At 39.2% G+C, this 19996-nt stretch overlaps 1 protein-coding gene across 1 annotated transcript in view; it reads right to left on the bottom strand.

Moving 5' to 3' along the window:
- Window positions 1-19671, bottom strand: part of NXPH2 (neurexophilin 2) — a 113130-nt gene extending 93459 nt beyond the window's left edge. The window contains exon 1 of the mRNA XM_046018097.1: window positions 19522-19671. Coding sequence (XP_045874053.1) covers window positions 19522-19572 — 51 coding nt within the window. The 5' untranslated portion in view covers window positions 19573-19671. The remainder of the gene's footprint in view (window positions 1-19521) is intronic.
- Window positions 19672-19996: the final 325 nt, after the last annotated feature.

Raw genomic sequence — 19996 nt, 5'->3', positions numbered from 1 at the left:
TAAATATTACAAAAGGAATTTGCTTAATGATCTGGTCATATGCCTTCGTTGAGTCAATTTTGATGTGCTAACTTAAGTGTGGTACAACGTATTTAAAGGGCTTCTTATACCATAATATTTTGTTGTTCAGAACCCAGAAGAAAAGCTGGTCCCCAATGAAAATGCAAAAACCTTCCCTGACAGCCTGTGTTGCTGTGGATAAACAGAGGATGCCTTTATCACCCGGAGCTGCTGAGCTGTGTCCTGCTTAAACCATAACTGTCTACACATAATAATCTTCAACTGAAAGTAGACCTGCTCCCTTATCTGCTAGAAATATGCTTGTTTAGTATAATGAGAAGAGGCATCATTCCCTACAGAGCCGTGCTTGGCTCCTCGGGTCAGGCCATGCTTACTTACATGCGCCATTGTGTTACATTACATCTACTTATACATAAGGTGGGAGAATTGGGGCATAGCTCATTGTTACAAGGAGGTTACGGTGCTTACTCATAGGTAAGGTGATGATTATTAAAACCATATGTGGCCTTTGAAATTTTTTAAAGATTCAATGAGGAAATAATCACCTTAATTAACACTAAATAAAAACCGATACATGGTGATTACAATCTGAAAAGGAGGTAAATTAAGCTATACTAAGAAAGAGGCCTTAGTATATAAATATCAACAGATTAAACCTGCAATCTCATAAAATAATAAATAGGTGAAATAAGGAGATTTGTGTGGAAAAGCACTAAAGTATCAGAATTTAAAACCAGATCAGAAAACTTGATCATAAATTTAAAACTGTTGGATGGGGGTGCCTGGGTGGCTCAGTGGGTTAAGCCTCTGCCTTTGGCTCGGATCATGATTTCAGGGTCCTGAGATTGAGCCCCACATCGGGCTCTCTGCTCAGCGGGGAGCCTGCTTCCCCCTCTCTTTCCACCTAACTCTCCTAATTGTGATCTCCCTCTCTCTGTCAAATAAATAAATAAAATCTTTAAAAAAAAAATAAAACTGTTGGATGTCTAAATCCTTATTTTCATATATCTTTTTCTATCAAACTATTGACTCTAACCTTTAGAAATATGTGAATTGTGTAAGACTGATGATTCACAGATCTGTACCCCTGAAACAAATAATGTATTATATGTTAATAAAATTTTAAAAATTTCCTATATTATGTATTTCTCTAATTATTTAAATATTATTATATTAAGAAGAACAACAGCAAAGCATATTTTACTAAAAACATGAGTCAATGATAATGTTGGGAAGAGATTATAAAGAGTTATGAAGTGCATATTTGCGAATGAACATCAAATTTTAATTGAGCTTATCTATATTGCCTTACAAAAGAGTAAACAATGGAATCAATCAGTTCCTTGACTATTGAGAATACCCTTTCTTCATTCTAGTAGAAGATAACAGACAGAACAAATAAATCTATTTTTGTATGATGGTGTAACCTAGGTGTAAAAGTTCTGTCCCAAAGGATTCTTATGATAATACTGTTAAGAAAAGTTAAGAGCCCTCTCCTATAGAAATCCAGAGCTCCAAAACAAAGGGGGTTCAGGTACATTTTGAAGGAGGTCAGTGACGCTGACATCTAAGGGCTTAGATTTAATTCGCCACTCAAATTTCTTCCTTGTGATCTGTCACCCAGGTGGTTTTCCATTAGCTTTGAAGCACAGCTTAGCAGGGGGTTCCTGGCTGATTTCTCTCAAAAGCTCATTCAGTCACCTGAGCATTTACTGGATGCCTACCGGTGGTTGGCTGTGGCGTTAGAGATGGACAGCAGCGCTCTCTGTGTTAGCGGACTGCACTTGAGTTCAGTGGGATATACAAAGGTGCACATCTGTAAATACCATCACATAAATGCTCCAACGCAGGTGTGCCCTGTGTGCAGGAGCCCAGAGAGAAGCACTTCACGTGCCTCGGGAGGAAAGGTCTGCAAAAGCTGGGAAGACCCCTGTTGTGTGACCTGAGGGTCTCCTTCCTGTAACGGTGGCAGTGTAATCAGGAGAGTTGGGCTCCTTCCCTGGGGCTGGCTTATATTCCACCCACCCGGGGCCAGAGCTCCCAACAGCACTGTAAATTCATAAACCCAAAGAACTTCTAGGCGACCATCTGGTCTGGGGTTCCTAAACCTGGTTGGGCCCCAGCAACACCTGGTGCCTTGGCCCCAACCCAGAGACGCTGAGGTAACACGCCCAAAGGCCCTGAACACGCTCTCTCGCTGTGGCTGTAACAGCGTCTGGCATACAAGGACAGCGGAATCCAACCACTTCAGTTCTCACAGGGCAAACTTTTGAGGAAATTCATACCTACAGGAGTAAAAAGACTCCCCCAAATTTCAAGAGCATTAGAACAGCAATGGAGAAAATCTGGCAAAGAAAATTTCAGCTCAAATACTTTCAAAAAGTATTTTCATGGCATGTGACATAAGCTATACATAATAGGACTGTATGTAAAAGAATAGAAGGTCAAGAACTATATAGTGGGAGAGAAAAACTTGAAGAAAATTGGGTTTAGTAAAGATACTTGTTGCAATGAGCTGTAAATTAGCTCTGCTCTTCCTGGTAGAAAAAGTTTATAGGAAACACTGAGTTGAAAACTGTCATTCTTTAAGTAAGGATCCTTGACTTACCAGGAAAAATACTTTTGTCCCTAGAAATATATTCTAAAGAAAAGTTTGGGAGAATACTATGCCTACAGTAGACCCTTAAACTGGCGAACAAAGCGGTGAATGAAAATATGAATATATGTGTTACCAAAAAAATGTTTTTCTGTGGCTATTTCCCACGCTAACCTTCGAGGGAAGCTAAGAGTGTACTAGTAAATCATGGCTTATTTGGGCATTTGCAGAGAGTGACGTTAGCACAATATAAGCAGGTCTCTAACTGCCGAAGTAGAGACTAAATATCCTCCCTGCCAATCAAAAGATACCACTTTTGATGCGGTGGGAAAAGTTCAGTAGGAGAGTTTATCTGTGTGCATGTGTGTGTGTGTGTATAAGGGCAGAAACAAGGACGTACTGGCTTGTCCAGGGTGTGAGCAACACACTCACTCCAGTGGCTATGGGAGCCTATACAGAGGCTCATCCACCATAGAAAAGCATCAGCGCATAGTCCACTGTGGTTCCCAGACTTTATCCCAATAAGGAAAGTCACCATTTATACATATCTGTAATTTCATGAAAATATACTATATTTCAAATTTTAACACCAGCCAGGGTCTGTTTACTTGTTTATTACCATGTTTATCTCTAGGGGAGAAGATGCAACTTCTAGTATACCTTCATAGATACATTTTATTTTATTTTTTTTAAGAATTGCCTTAAAGAAGAAATTTAATTAAAAATGCATTCCAATGTAGAAGAAAGTGATTCATACTATTTATAAAAATAGAGTACCTCAGAGTTTACATTTCAGCAAATTTGAAAGCCCCCAATTTTTCAATAAAAAGGAAACACAGTCTAGCTCCTAAGAGCTGAGTTTAATAGTTTTAAGCTACTTTTTAAAAATTTCAAGAACACTGAATCAAATTTTCCATTCAAAAGTGCTACTCTCGGGATGTATGGGTGGCTCAGTCGGTTGGGCCGCTGCCTTCCGCTTGGGTCACGATTCCAGAGTCCTGGGATCGAGTCCAGCATCGGGCTCCTTGCTCGGCGGGGAGCCTGCTTCTCTGCCTGCTTATGCACATGCGCTCTCTCTCTCTGAGACGCATAAATAGATAAATAAAATCTTTAAAAAAAAAGTGCTACTCTCTAGTTCTGATATGCATAATGTAATCTGGGTTTGTGATAAACTCTTTGAAGACTAATCCCACTACATTTTTTTTTTTAAAGATTTATTTATTTGACAGAGAGAAATCACAAGAGAGGCAGGCAGAGAGAGAGGAAGGGAAGCAGGCTCTCCGCTGAGCAGAGAGCCCGATGCAGGACTCGATCCCAGGACCCCGAGATCATGACCTGAGCTGAAGGCAGCGGCTTAACCCACTGAGCCACCCAGGCGCCCCATCCCACTACATTTTAATTGTTACAAATACATACATCAAGTGTGATTTAGTTCACATTTTTATTAGCCAACTATCATTGATGATCATCATTTTCAGTTTTATTTGCTATCTTTAAACTTCTTATTACATTTTAAAATATGGAAATTCAAAGCCTTTTCTAAAACTCTCTGAGCCAGTCCTAACAACTGGTAAGAGCTGTATCTGAGGCAAAATGAGGCGTGTGAATTTCTACTAAGAAAGAAATCTTATCCAGGAGGACAATATCATGGGGATCACTCATCCATTTGCCTTAAAAATGAAAATTTGTTAAATAGAGGTGGGTACCCTGGGCAGAGTGTCTGACAGAGCTGCATTCAAAAGCACTGTTTGAATTGAATTGAAGGAAGCTGAGATGAGGTTAAAAAAAAAAAAAAAAGTCACGAAACTAGGTCTATGCAAAATGTTGATCCCTTCCCAGTAGCGCAAAGATAGAGTGTTTAATTGGCAGAGGCCAAAGAGGTCACGTGGCTCAGCTTTTCACAGCCAGGAATCTCCTACAGTGGTGGGCCTCAGTCCGGGTGTGTCTGTTCTCCAGGACACATTGGTCAATGTCTGGAGATATTCTTGGTTGTCACAACTGGGAGAGTGTGCTACTGGCATCTAGTGGGTAGAGGCTAGGGATGCTGCTGAACATCCTAGAATGCCCAGAGCAGCCCCATTTTCACTACCCCAACCCTTCACTCAAGTAATTACTTGGCCCAAAATGTCAATAGTGCTGAAGTTGGGAAACCCTGTCCTATGGCACGACCCAAGAGATGACCTCTGCTTACCCTTTTCAAATCCTTTACTGAGGCATGATGGACATACAAAAAGCTATACATTTATCATGTATACACTTGGAGATAAGTATTCATTCATGAAAATATCAGCACAGTGTATGCCGTTAACATACTCGTCACATCCCAGTGAAGGCACACATTACCTCACATGCATGTCTTTACAACTGCTGGGAAGCTCCCTTTACAAAGAAGACCTCCCTTATTTTGAAATTCATAGTGATAATATTTTTCAAAAACACTACACAAAAAGAAGTGCACTCATACAATCACATTTGAAGGTCAAAATGCCATCTCCAGATGTTACTATTAAATTTAGTATTCTAATCTGTTTATATGACAGGAAAAAATAAAAGCGCACTATAAATAAATTTACGTGAGAATTTTTGTTGGTTGTGTTATTTTTAATTCTTCTATTGTTTGGTAGCTTTTAACACTTGAAGTCTATTTCTTAAATTTTTTTTTAAGATTTATTTATTTATTTGACAAAGAGAGAGAGCGAGAGAGAGATCACAAGTAGGCAGAGAGGCAGGCAGAGAGAGGGGAGGAAGCAGTTTCCCCGCTGAGCAGAGAGCCCGATGTGGGGCTTCATCCCAGGACCCTGGGATCATGACCTGAGAAAGCAGAGGCTTTAACCCACTGAGCCACCCAGGCGCCCCATATTTCTTAATTTTTTTTAACATGAGACAGCTCCTCTTAACTTCTTCCTATGAAATATAAGGAAACTAGCATGCTTGCTTATCTTCATCTGTGTATTCCATTTACCTCCAAATTTTTAAAATATTCTGTTACTTAAGTTCATTAATATTCATTACGGTTACATTCCATTCTTAGACTATATTTAAATCATTCATGTTTTGTGTGTAAATCCATTCTAAACACTAATAAATAGCATTTATAGAACTGAAAGGGTTGAAATGGAAATCCCTGTAGAGCCACAGTGTGACTGAACTAGAAAAGGAAACGGAATCCCATACCTTTCCAAGGACAGAGGCTAACAGATCCTTTTCCAGCTTCCTTCACTTCTGGCTCATACTCAGACACCACTACATCCCACATCATCCCCCTGTTTTATATTTCTACTTGCTTGGCTGAGGTATTTCTTTGAATATTGTTCCATATGGAGTGAGTAGTAATTTTCCTGAGATCCTTGCATGCCCAAGTCATTTTTTGTTTTCTCTGATTTTCTCTGCTTTTTCTTCCTCCTTTTTCCTTCAAACTTTATAGTTTTGCTATTGGTTCAATATCCCTTTCTTCTCAGAACTATGAAAGCATTATTCCTTTGCTTCCAACATCCAGTGTGGTTAATGAGACGTGTGTGTGTGTGTGTGTGTGTAATCTCTTGTTTCTCTGAAAACTCTTTAAGGATTTTCTATTTTTTCCTTCAAGTTCAGAAATTTCACCAGATTTTTTTTTTCTTTTTAAATCAGCCCCTTCAACACTGTTTTTGTTTTATTTTTTATTAGCCCCCCCCACCCACCGTCTCTGTTTCTGGAGCATCTTACTGGATTTTCTGAATTTGTCTTCTGTGTCTCTTCACTGTTAACTCCTATTTCCTATTTTGGTCTTTTGATTCTATTGTGGCTGACTTCCTCTTAAGAGTTCACCAGCATGGGTGCCTGAGTGGCTCAGTCATTAAGCGTCTGCCTTCAGCTCAGGTCATGATTGCAGGGCCCTGGGATAGAGTCCTGCATCAGGCACCCTGCTCAGCAGGGAGTCTGCTTCTCCTACTCCTACTCTCCCTGCTTGTGTTCCCTCTCTCTCTCCATCAAATAAATAAGTAAATAAATAAAATCTTAAAAAAAAAAAAAAAGAAAGAAAAAAGAGTTCACCAGCATGAACTTTAGCCCTGTTCTTTTCAATCTTCTCCTCAACTTCTAAATTTCATTAGTTATACATTTCATTTCCAGGAATTCTTTCTCATTGCATAATTGATCTTTCTCCATAGCAGTCTATTCTTATTTTCAGGATGCAATAACCTCTTGAGTTTCTGAGAATACTAATTAGGAATCCTTCAAATTGAAATCTATCCCCTATATTATTTGTTTCCTGCAAGGTAGCTCCTCTTCCTCCTCCTCCTCCTTTTTGTCAATGATTTCTCTTAAATGTCTGGTGATCTGTGGTTATTTAAATCTATGAGTCCAAAAAATCGCACTAATCAAGATGAAGAGCTGGAAGGGTTTGGGTCTCTTCCTCTGATAGAATTCTTCCTTTAGCGGGAGTTCTGATCACAAGTTGTCTCTAATGGGAACACGGAGTGTTGATTCCCTCGGATGTGTAGCAGTCCACCTTTTTCAAGTCTACCAGACGTTCTCAACCTGAACATGACATCTTAAATGAAGCAAAAGAAGGACTGGAGGGAAAAAAAAAAAAAAAAAGAGTTGGCATTTATTCATCCTCTTGCCTAAATGATACTTTCCTGATACCCAGATCCTTGATTCTGCTCTAGACATGCCTGATTCTCCAAATTTTCCCATGAGTCGCCCTGTTCTCATGAATTTCTTCTCTGCTTAAGTTTGTAAGAGTCAGCTTCCATTGCTTGCATACCAAGAAGCTAAGATGTTGCAGATGGAAAGGAATGCTGATCTTTTTTAAGCTAATACTAGGTACTAGGCATTTTACATTTTTCAGACAATCATCACAACTTTATGAAATAGCTATAATTGACATTATTTTATGAAGAAACTGACATTGAGTAGACGTATTGGCTTGTCCAAGATGCCAAAGAAAGCACTGAATCCAAATCATTCTGCCATCAAAACCTATGCTTTCCCTCTACTCTAAAGTATCCGTAGAGAAGTAAGGATACAGACCTGGCTGCAGTTTGTAGCATGTGATGAATATTGGACAAGAGATTAAAGGCTAAAAACCCAGGCAAAAAAAAAAAAGCTTAGATACCACGTGTTAGGAAAACGGGAATCACAATCTCATTCTTAAAAGTAGAGTGACAGGGGCACCTGGGTGGGTCCATTGGTTAAGTGTCTGCCGTTGGCTTGGATCCTGATCCCAGGGCCCTGGGATCAAGCCCCATGTTGGGCCCCCTCTTCAGCAAGGAGTCTGCTTCTCCCTCTCCCTCTGCCCCCTGCTCGTGCGCTCTCTCTCTCTCTCTCACTCATTCTCTCTCTCAAATAAACAAATAAAATCTTCAAAAAAAAAAAGTTGAGTGACACAGTAAATCAAAAGAGGATTTAAGAAAGCTGATTCTATGGCATGTGGAGTGAATTTAGAAGGCTTGTTTTGGAATAAAGTAGACCAGCTAGGAGGCTGCTGTAGTGATGAAATGGCACCAGGTGGAGAGGAAGAGACAGTTTACAGAAGGATTTGGAAGGAAATTTCATAGGATTTTGTGACTGAATGGATATTCTAGGGGATGAAGAAAAATGAGCCAAAAACGACTAAAAGATTTCCAGTTGCAATCGGGAAAGCTGAGTGAATGTATTTACCTTGCCTCCCTCCCAAATTTCCCATGACATGAACTAGAAATGCAAAAACAAGAATGAATGCCTAGTGGTGCTAGAAAGAGGAAAGGAGGCCAAGAGACCACAAGATGTGAGAACCTGGAGAGGAAGGAAAGAAGAGTGAATCGGAATGATGCAACAGCCAGATGTGCTGAGCAGCCCCTGATCAAAGACAAAGGGGAACAACACCTGAGCAGTAAGCTGTGGTTTACTCCCAACCACACCCCTTCCCCGCCACCACCAACTGAATACCCTCTTCCCACCACCAACCTCAGCCCAGGGGAAGCTGGGAGTGCACACAGGTACCAGGGCTGTTCCCAGAAGGCTGCAGTGTCCTCCAGTGAGCAGAAAGAGGGCTGAGTCTCTAGATGCTCACCCTTTAATGTGAGGCTTTATTCATCTTGGACAGCTTACAGAATTAACTCTGGAATCTGCCACAGAAAGTTTCTAGCTACAGCCATAGATCTACAAAAAGATGAAGGCCGTCCCCCAGCAACTAGTGTTTCAAAACACACAAACTTGGTTGGGGCGGTGGGGGGGGGGTGTAAATTCACAGATGTGAAGTAAATTATTAAAAATTAAAGTAATAGCATATATGATATTATACTAAATAAATTTGAAGATGTGCAAAGATGCATACTTTTCTTTTAAAATTAACAAAAGGTTGGGTGCAGGTTGAAGCCTCTGCCTTCGGCTCGGGTCATGGTCTCAGGGTCCTGGGATTGGGACCCACATCGGGTTCTCTGCTCGGTGGGGAGCCTGCTTCCTCCTCTCTCTCTGCCTGCCTCTGCCTGCTTGTCATCTCTGTCTGTCAGATAAATAAATAAAATCTTTAAAAAAAATTAACAAAAGGGACTCAATGAAGTTTTTAAGAAAAAAATCTGAGGGGATAAGTAGTCATAACGGCAATTAAATGTTTACAATAGATCTCTCCTGAAACAAAAAGGCTCAAGTGGATTAAAATGATTCCCCACAAACTTCCAAGGCAGAAGCAATTCTCATCATAATTTCTCCCAGAACTAAGGAAAAAAAATTAGAAGTATTTCTAATTATGATCTTAGAATAATCTGATGTAAAACCAGTTTTGCTATATTCTACTTATGTATTTTCAATGTTCCTAAATAAAATACTAAGAAGATAAAAACACATGTACCAGTGTATCAAAATACAGATTATTTAACTTGGTTTAAACAGTTTAATATTGGGAAAATTTTAGGAAAATTATGTTATATAAATAAGAAATATATAGAGGATAGCATTTTAAAAATATATGATCATATTGAAGGATGCTAAAAACATATCTGAAATCAACCTCTGAGATCAACAAATTTATTTTAATATACAATATAAAAGTATATTCTTAACTTGATAGATTACCAGAAGCTAAAAGTAAACATATTGAGTGAAGTGTTCACTGAAGTTGGAAATACAAGAACTCTGTCTTTCCCAGTGCTAGTCAACAGTATTCTGAAGGTTTTACTCAGTACACTAGGAGAATAGATTTTAATTCAAGAGGCATCAATGTTTACTAAAGAGACAAATATAAGATTATTTATAGGTAATATAATTATCTATATGTAAAATCCAGGAGAATCAAATTAAAGGATTATTAAAAATAATCTAGTTCAGAAATAGAACTCATACAAACATAAATACACTAAAATAAATATCTTTCCTTGTATGCCAGCAAAAAAATAATTTTAAAATGTCAGGCATAGAAACAGTATCCACAACAACCCCATAATGTATAAAATATCCAAGGAATAATAAAATAAACAACAAGGGCGCCTGGGTGGCTCAGTCCTTAAGTGTCTGCCTTCAGCTCAGGTCATGATCCCGGGGTCCTGGGATCAAGTCCCACATCGGGCTCCCTGCTCAGTGAGAGCCTGCTTCTTCCTCTCCCACTCCCCCTGCTTGTGTTCCCTCTCTCCATGTGTCTCTCTCTGTCAGATAAATAAATAAAATCTTTTAAAATAAACATATAAATAAAATAAAATAAACAACAATTGTGCAAGAGCAATATAAAAGATATAGAAATTTAAAGCTGTAGAAAAAAAAGAATGGAAAAATTAAGAAAATTAATAACAATAAGAAATACAAATGGTTAAATATGAAAACACACTTCACCTTCCCTATAAATAATGAGGTACTTTCCTCTAATAGATTGGAAAAGTTAAAAAAAAGCAATAACACTATCCAGATAAGAACACAGATGTGCAAATACACTGTGTGTGGTACTCTATTTTGGTATTGTCAATTAGGGAACAATTTATATTTATCAAAAATCGTATTGTACATTCCCAGCATTGAACCAGAATTTTCAACTCTAGGAATTCATTTTACATATTTACAAGTATATTCAAAAACTTCAAAACAGTCAAAATATTAATAAGGGATTAATCAAATACATTATGGTATGTCAATGCTATGAAATACTATGAATCCTCAAAAATATAAGCTGTTCTATATTACATAAAAATGGCCATAATATATATTCTATACCAAAAAACGTTATAGAACATTATGTTGTGTTGATATAATTATGATAAAAGCATACATATCCGTAATTTCTGGAAAAATACACATTAAATTATTCATAGTGATTATCTCTTACTGTGAGATGGCAGAAAGCAGAAAGGGGTGAGAATACCTATTTTAAAAGTTTCTGAATATTTAAAAAAAAAACATTTAAACAGAAATCGTAGGTCGGTTTCCCCAGAAGCAGACCCGAAGCAAGTGTTTGAATGCGAGCGATTTCCAATGAAGAGGTTCCAGGGACGCCTGATAAGAGCGTGGAGCCGCAGGTCAGAGAGTGGAACGAAGCCATGGAAATGTATGATCTCAGGCAAAATCCACTTGAGGTAGATTCAACCTGCTGCCTCAAAGGAAACTCTGGAATATTCCGCCAAGTCTCAGAGCAAGACAACCCTGGCACCTGTGAGTCATTTGTTAAAAGCCGGATGAAGGAGGAGGGAAGGGAACAGAAGGACATTCTGACTCTGAGTGCTTCCTGGCAAGGTGCATCCAACACCAGCACCTGGGGGTACTAGGGGAGGGGGTTGTCCATAGAAATGTTAAAAAGAGATCCAAAGAGACCAGGATGGAGAGTCAGTGATATATACTAACTTTACAACTGTAAGAAAGGGAAGAGAGAACAAGAGGAAGTTTGTTACTGCTAAAGAACAATCACATAAGGATGCTCCCAAGTTCTGCACAAGGGTAAGTACCTACTACATACGTAGCCCGGCTCCATCCCCCAGGCTCCTTCTACATTCCGACCTTCCCCTTAGACAGACCTTCCCCTTAGACAACCGGGATTAAGTGGCCCTTAACAGAAATTAAAACCTTTTGCTCTCTTCCTGTTCATCTTTTTCATCTCAAGTGGTGCAGGTTGAGATCTTGAGAAATTAGAGGAACTCTCAGATCCTCCGTTGATCCTAACTGGAGCTACATTCACCAGGGCAAAGTACTTGGCAAACTGGACTCTGGGAGGTTAAATTCTAAATAGAACTGCTGACCAAAGGACATGATCCAAGAACCTGTTTGTTGTGTTTACCTTCTTTGACTTTATGACAAACTTGTTTAAAACTTTCCTAAAATGAATGAGTTGAGGTTTCTACCTTAGCATGGATACTGAACAGAGTGAGGCGTTCTGGAGGTCAAAGTCAGATCTCATGATCTTCTGCTGTGAGTGGATACTGCCCTGACTTTAGAGCTGAACTATCTTTTTCTGGTCTACAGCCCATTTCTGAAACCTTCAACGCTTTCGTTTCTTCATCTGCAAAGTGGATGCACTAAAGTCATTACTGTTCTGCTTACCTTTCAGAGCTGATGTGAAGATAAAACATGAGATCACATATGGGAAAAGAATCTAGTAAACCATGTAGCACTTTATACCGAGTCACTCATCTGAACACAAAGATAGCAGACATTAAAAATGGGGAGGTTGTGACTTGAAGATCTGAACCCATGAATATTAACTTGTTCAGGAAAGATGTGTGTGACTTTGAACATGGGGAGTGGGTGTGAGTTGGTAATAAAACATCTGAGTCAAAATGAACAGGGAGCTATGGAGATATGGTCTTGGAGTCTGAAAAGCAGTGCAGGGACTGAGGTGCAAATTTGGGAGTCACTGACAAGGGATTAACGGGTGAATTCACAGTTACAGAAAACACACCTTTGAAAACTTTGTCTCCCTTTTTTTAATCTCCGTAGCAATATTCTTTATACTGATCCCAATTGTCTTCTGTTTGGGTTATCAAAATGTAAGACTTTGTTAATAAAAATGATTGTTATCACTACTGCAAAAGGTTAAATAGTTCTTTAGAGTTCCTATTCTCTTATTGTATACATTATCCATTCAAAATGTCATGCGATTGTCATACTCAATCAAACACTTTCAATGGTTAAGTCTGCACACACAAATGAGGGGTAGAATTCTGGAATGGAAATCACATGGATTTTATAGAACCATATAAATTAAACATGCGGTCTCTCTCTGCAAATAATCTAGACTATTTCTTAAGTTACTATTGTGAATGAATAAATATACATCTATGTCACTTAAGGTAAAACTGATAAGATTTTTATATTGTCAGTATTATACTACAATGCTTGAAAGTCATAATCTTGCATATTCTTGCACGAAGAGAATTAAACAACTGTTTTTATGACCATAGACTTACCTTATGTGGTCCATACAGTAATATCACAATGTCAGGGTTCATTTATTTTTTTTTTAATTTTTATTTATTTGATAGAGAGAGATCACAAGTAGACAGAGAGGCAGGCAGAGAGAGAGGGGGAAGCAGGCTCCCTGCTGAGCAGAGAGCCTGATGTGGGGCTCAATAGATCCCTGAACCCCAGGATCATGACCTGAGCCAAAGGCAGAGGCTTAACCCACTGAGCCACTCAGGTGCCCTTGTCAGGGTTCATTTTTAAAGACATTTACATTGCTTAATGTGTAATTGGAGTGAACCCCAGGACTAGTAGGTCTGTTTCAGATGGCTCCTTTCCTAATGTTAAGACCATTGACATTTTCTCCACCTTTGATAGGGTCTCACATGCCAGCTCTTTGTTGGTTTTCTTTTAAAATTTCCATACCATTTACATCTAAACTCCTGAAACCTTTTTAGTTAGTTAAAACTATTTCTGATTTAAATAGGCTGGATTCTACTGAGGTGTACAAAAGTCACATGATCATTTTCTGGTTGAAGTACAGCATTACATCATTATGCTGTTTATCTTAATTACTAGAATTTAACCGAGCGTCAATTTACTTTTATTTAAATTAAAGCAATGACTAGATTTTAGTAGTTTACAATTTAAAAATAGTATAGACCAGGAAAAGCCTGAACACACCATTTTAATTTAAATTTTATTGATTTTGTTGATTATATGGGTTAAATAAATGTTCATCAATTCCCTTTGCCTACTTTCACTAATTTTCTCTTCCCATAAACAGTGATAACATTAATCAATCTTGCAGTGTTTTAAATCTACTTCTAAATACACATATCATTTGTGCTGTGGTTACACAGCATAAACTCCACATAAAACTTATCTTTAAAACAATTATGTTTGTATTAAGACATACTTTAAATTGTACAGTAATTAAAGATGTAATTCATAAAAAGAAAAATCCAGAAACACTGTTACCATATGATAAAAAGGAAAGTGATGCAAGAAAGCACTTTTCATCCACTTTATCATTAATGACTTCATTTATAGACGAGGGGTTGAGGTTGTTAAGGGACTTGTCCAAGACCCATACACACAAATATATGTGCACACATCCACACACTCACACTCTCAGACCAGTCCTACTCTGCTTACTGGTATGTCCTCAATGTCTGCTGTCGTCTTGGTGCGGTTGTCTGGTTCAAAAGAGCCAGTCAGTCAATATTTGTTGAATGTGCAGTTTATTTAGAAATGGAACACCAAATGCATTGTTCATTCCAATATACAAATGAAGACATTTAAAATGTCCCTCTTGATCTTATAGTTTTATTGGGAGAACAGAACGTGGTAAACTGTATGGAAGAAACTTGAAAATAGTAAGCATGTGCAACTTTAAGACAGAATTATTATTGTAATTTAAGTATACAAAACTTCCCTTGTCCCTTACTGTACGTCCATAAATCTAGGACAGACAAAATTGATAAGAACGGCAAGTTTAAAGACATTATTTTAACTTCTTAAATGATCTGGCTAGGAAAAAAGGAAAATATGATTTGTAGCTTTTGGGTTAGATAATGACATTTTAATTTTTAGTGGTCATTCTACAAAGAAACAGAATCCCTTATTATATATTGATCTTATAGCACAATGAACCAAACAGTTGTACGAAGGTTTTTATCTAGATTTTCATAAATTAAAAATAACCTAAAATGGGCGTTTTCAATCATATCTTAGAATTCCTTCTATAATATGAAAATCTATGCTGTAAATTGCTTTAAATCCTTTTTTTTAATGGAACAGGGTTTTGAAATAAGGAATGGAGTTGTATTAACACCATTGGTCATTTCAAAAATAGTAAAAAAAAATCAAGTAGATTGTTAGCAAATAAAAACTCATAAAAATAATCATTGGGGCATCTGATTTCGGCACGGTAAAAAACACTTATGATGAAATAGTGTTTCAAAGTCTTACAACAGTGCAATAAATGGGTTAATTGGGAAAGGATTATATAAAATAATTTAAACATTATAATGTCGATGCCAGACTAATACAGAAATTAGGTTGTTAAATCATGGTCTTCTGTACTGTACGAATATTGCGAGAGTAACCTCACATGGATGAGTGCTCAAGATCATTTGGACCAATTTTTTAAAGCAGCTTTAAAATAATTGACTCCCAGATCAAGATATTAAATGCCAACTTCTTACCAGCAATAATGCTTATGGCTAAGATAGAAATGAGATTCTCTACAGAAACGCTGACACAGCCCTAACTGTAGGCACTTGAGTGTGCAGCTGTAATTCTTTTTTCAAATCTTACCCAGCAATGCTTCAGGTAAAGGAGTCCGCAGAATATGTAAACAGTAAGAGACAGTCTTGGAGCTTTTACAAAATCACGAACCTGTGACACATTTATATTCACCTTTGATTGCTACTACCAAATGTCTAAATCATTCAAAGTGTATTGATTAGCTCTTTACTAGGTAAAAGGTGGGCAACATATTATAAAATCAACATTTCTTAATTCATTCGATTTGCAAGAGCTACACATTTTAAGCTGACAATGTAAAACCTCTAAAAGGTTTTCCAAAAAGCCATCTGCCTTATTTAGCATTTGATCATTAATCAAAAACAATACCAAAAGAATATTTAAAAAAAACAAACAACAACGAAGATTAAGAAAGCTTTTCTTTTCCATTTGGAAATCTATTAAGCTACAAAATAAGTTCCCAGGGGAGTCAATTTCCTATGTGGAAGGCATTTAAAACTGAACCAGATAACATAAATCTCAGAATAGGCCAAGAGAACACAACAACACTGAGAGGTGAATGGCGAGAATAGAGGATTTAGCTGTCTAATCCTAATTCTCATTTTTAAAAACATCTAAGATAATGGTGTTTTTAATGAGGAATTAATTGTAATGCCCCGTCAACTCTTAAGTCGTAGCCATGATATGGCAGTATTTTTACGCCTGTGCGTTATCATCATCTCACCAAAAGACTATTGATCCTACACTAGAAAATACTGTTTTGATGTTTATTGATCAGAACTCTATGAGGGAAATTATGATTTTTGAATGGAAGACAGTCATGAGTTACCACTTTTTGTACATACGGAGCTGAGAATGATATATGTTATGAATATCATAGTAAACAAATCCTAAAATTATTAATTTATTAAAAGATAAAGGGAGTTCATTTGGGAAGATACTACACAATGGAGATAAACTTAAAATTGTAACACCTTGCCTCACAAGTGTTCTGATTTTATAGAATTCTAAAAATTCGCTACCCTACGTCACTTCTAATTTATATTTTACTTTATAAAATCATTATAACACAGAAAAACAAGTTGAAATGTATGACAAACTTATTTTAAAAATTATCACTGAATTTTATCTTAAACTCAAGCTAATAATCTATTTAAATTCAAATTTAATCTTTTTACAATCTGCATTTTACTTAAAGGCAAAAATCACACTTATTAAGAGTCCTAAATTATCATGTAAATCTCTAAGAAGTTGTCATCTGGAGAAGTCTTTACTTTGCATCATGACAGGAAATAACACTCATTATATTATAATATTAATTTCAAATGCTAATTTTCTCATCATCAGATGGCAGAAAAGAAATAATGTGTTGCTAATACTATAATAAAGAATAATTGCTGAATAAGGATTTCGGAGAAAATAATACATGCAGGATTGATATTTAAATTTTGCAACTGCCTAGCAATCCTATTAATTAGGTAAGCAATCTATCTTTTAAAACACTGGACGCAGGAAGGAGAACTGGACAAGGGCAGGTAACACGCACGCACTTCATAGGCTACCTGCAATATCTACCAATTCAGCCGACTGCTTTCTTACAAATTTTAAGTATTACAAAAACAAGTAAAAACATTCTAGTTATTGTACCAGTATCATGTGGTTAGTGACTTATTTGGACCCAATTCCTTGTGACTGTTTTCGATGAAACAGACCATTTTCTTAAAATTAAATTTCAAAATCCTCAAATGAGTCCACTACTGGTTTAAAATACTTAGCATGTTTTAAAAAGTACATTCTTCAGGTTGTCCAGGTGGTTGAACAAATAAAATCCAATTCCAGCAATAATCCAACCTTGCCACCACTTCTGCCCACCCGCCCCCATGGCAGATCTGCTAAATACAACTATTTCTAGTTCCTAGAAAATGGAAAGTCCAGTTTTCAAATCTAGAAAACACTTTATCCACTTGCTGTTGGGACTGAGCCAGTAAGTCCAATATCAGCTTGGAAAAGGTAGAATAAAACTGTGAGCCATCCAAAGGGTCCAGCTGTGACCTGCCCTCCTTGATACCTGCCAGGGTGGGGTACATGGTGGGACTGCGGAATGTTTCATTTAGGTCTACCTTCCTCAGTCACGCTGTTTTCAGCTCACATCCTAAGCCCCTTGTGTTGTGTGGCTGGAAACAGCTCTAAGAATGTGGAGAATGTAAACAGCCTTTTATTGTCCAGAAGGATGGCAGAGTAAGGAACGTGTGCTTATCATACAGCTGCAGCTCACACCTCACTTACCATGATAAAGTGCTCCAGGAAAAAAACATTACAACCCCAGCACAATCCAAAAACGGATTAGAATTTGACATAAGCTTCCTTAAAAATGAATCAATCAATCCATGCTGTAATATTAGAATCTAGCTCTTAAGGAGGGTATATAATCCCTTCAAGATGTATTTCCTATTTCTTATTGACTATGGTGGTGTGAAAAAAAAAATGTAACATTTCCAATACGGTGGCTGATAGGAGAACTTTTTCCCATCATAGGCCCAAATATATTTCCTCATCTTTAAGAGTCTAACACAGTGGAACAGATACACAGTTCATGATCACTGAATGCAAAAGTAAATTAGTAAAAAAGTAAAGAGATTCTTGAAGATATCCTGAAAAATCTTACCTAAGTACCTGATTTCTCTAGGCCTTTGGAGTTTTATTTATATACACCATACACATGCTGCTGGTTAGACCATCTTTTATTGGACTCTAGCTTAAACATTTTTAAAAAAGCAAGTGATACTAAAGTCTAATGTGGCATACATGTTGCATGGACAATATCTTAGATGTAAAATTTATTTTAACATGCAATATTGCATATAGGCAGGATGTGATGGCTCCACGAAGGACATCTGGGAACATCACTGCATTTTCCTCTTGATGTCACTGAAGAATTTCTTATCTAATGCTGTGCAAGTAAAGCTAATCTCTGTTGTAACCAGAATGGACAGGCCTTTCCTTATCCTCTCCCCTTTCACTAAGACCTTTTAGAATCCCTTCCATCCTCAAAATTTGCAAGTACCTCGGCATCTACAGTATCATACATCTCACAGAGAAACTTTCTTAAGTTAGTTGATCTTTCCCTCTAAAAGGAAATAATAGAAAGGAGAGAAAGAGAAAAGTGAAAGAAAGAGGAAGAGAAGAGAAGAGAAGAGAAGACAAGACAAGACAAAGGGAGAGATCATCTTTCTCTGAGAGCTTGGTTTCCTTAACCTTGTTTTAACAGCCCAGAGCTAACTGAGCAAAATCTTAAGTATAAGGACCAAAGAAACCGTGGAACCTGGAGAGAACCCTTAACAGCACTGTATGAAGGTTAAGTGCCTGGAGAACAACTGAAATCCACAGGCGAAAGCAGTCCCTTTCTCTATTTTACTTTAAAGTTGTCTTCTGGAAGGTTTTACTTGGGATCTCCCTTAAGTATAATTAACTAACAATACATACATTATGGAGGCATATTTCGGAAGGAGGAGAGCCCGGCGCCACGCGGGAAAAGCAGGGAGAGAAGATAGTTAAAGGACTAACAGTCACCCAAAGCCTCGCCGGAGAACCCTGAACCACCTTCTAAGGGCCTTCATATTCCTCAGAGCCCCCTCAGCCAGACGAGGCGGGAGAGGTCTTTGGCAGCATACTGCTTAAGAGACTCCCGAGAGGGGCTCCAGCGTGGAGTTGGGCGTGAAAGTTACATCCCGCATCCCCACCGGCACAAAACCCCATCCCAGTCCCCTGTGCCAGACGGAAAATGAAGACAAATCCAATCTCCTCCCGATTCCCAAATCGGTCTTTTGCCTAAGTTTCCCCTAGCAAGGAGCTACTAACTGACCCTGAGAACAAGGATGCACGATGCCTGGTTCGAAAGGCGTGTCTGCCGGCATCCGGGCAAAATACCAAGTGAAACACAAAAACCACCAAGCCCCTCAAACTCTGGCCTGGAGGCAAATCTTTCAGACCATTCTCATCGTACCCCTCTACTCTCATCCCTTCTCGCATCTTCTTCCCAGGCCACTTTCTGCCTTCTTCACCCCAGCCCTCAAGTCCCAATCCTTGCTAAACCCTCCATCCGCCTCAGGGTCCCCTCTGTTAAATTCCGTGATTCTTCCCCTCCAACCCCTAAAGCAACCCCAAACTCCTTCCACTCTGCGTGCTCCCAGCCCCGAGGTCCCGTGCAACCCCAGTCTCCGCTTCTGAGTCGGCCACTGACGCGGTTTTCCCGCCGAAACGCGTCCCCCGCGCGCTAGGCGCGCGGCTGGCCGGACACTCACCAGCTGCAGCAAGCCGGGGACCACGACGAGGGGCAGCGGCCGCAGGCGCATGGTGCCGGCTGGCGCGGCGTCTCACGAGCTGCGCGCCCTCGCCTGCCTCTCGCGCATCTCCACTTCGAGGGGCAGGACTGAGGACGCCAGGGACACCGCGCGGCGCTTTCCTCCCGGAATCCGAGCGCAGCGCCGCGCCGCGCCGCGCGGACCCGGTGCGCGGGCGGGGAAGGGGGAGGGCGGGCTGGCGGGAGGTGCTTCTGGGACCCCCCGCGCGCCCCTCCTTGTTGGGAGCCTGGAAAAGAGCGTGCGGTGCCGCTCGAGACCCGCACGCTGAGCGGGGCTTCAGGGGCGCCCGAGGCTCCCGCGTTCCGGAGTCGGGGTGAGCGCGGGGGACGCCCGCGGGCTGGAGGCGGCGGCTCGGGCGCTTTGGTGCCGGGTTCCCGAGCGAGGCTGCTCTAGTGACCCGGCCCCGCGGTGCGGC

The sequence above is a fragment of the Meles meles genome, chromosome 9 (genome assembly GCF_922984935.1).
Source record: "Meles meles chromosome 9, mMelMel3.1 paternal haplotype, whole genome shotgun sequence".
Classification (NCBI taxonomy): domain Eukaryota; kingdom Metazoa; phylum Chordata; class Mammalia; order Carnivora; family Mustelidae; genus Meles; species Meles meles.
The sequence above is the reverse complement of the archived record's forward strand: the minus strand, read 5'-3'. Positions and strand labels throughout refer to the sequence as shown.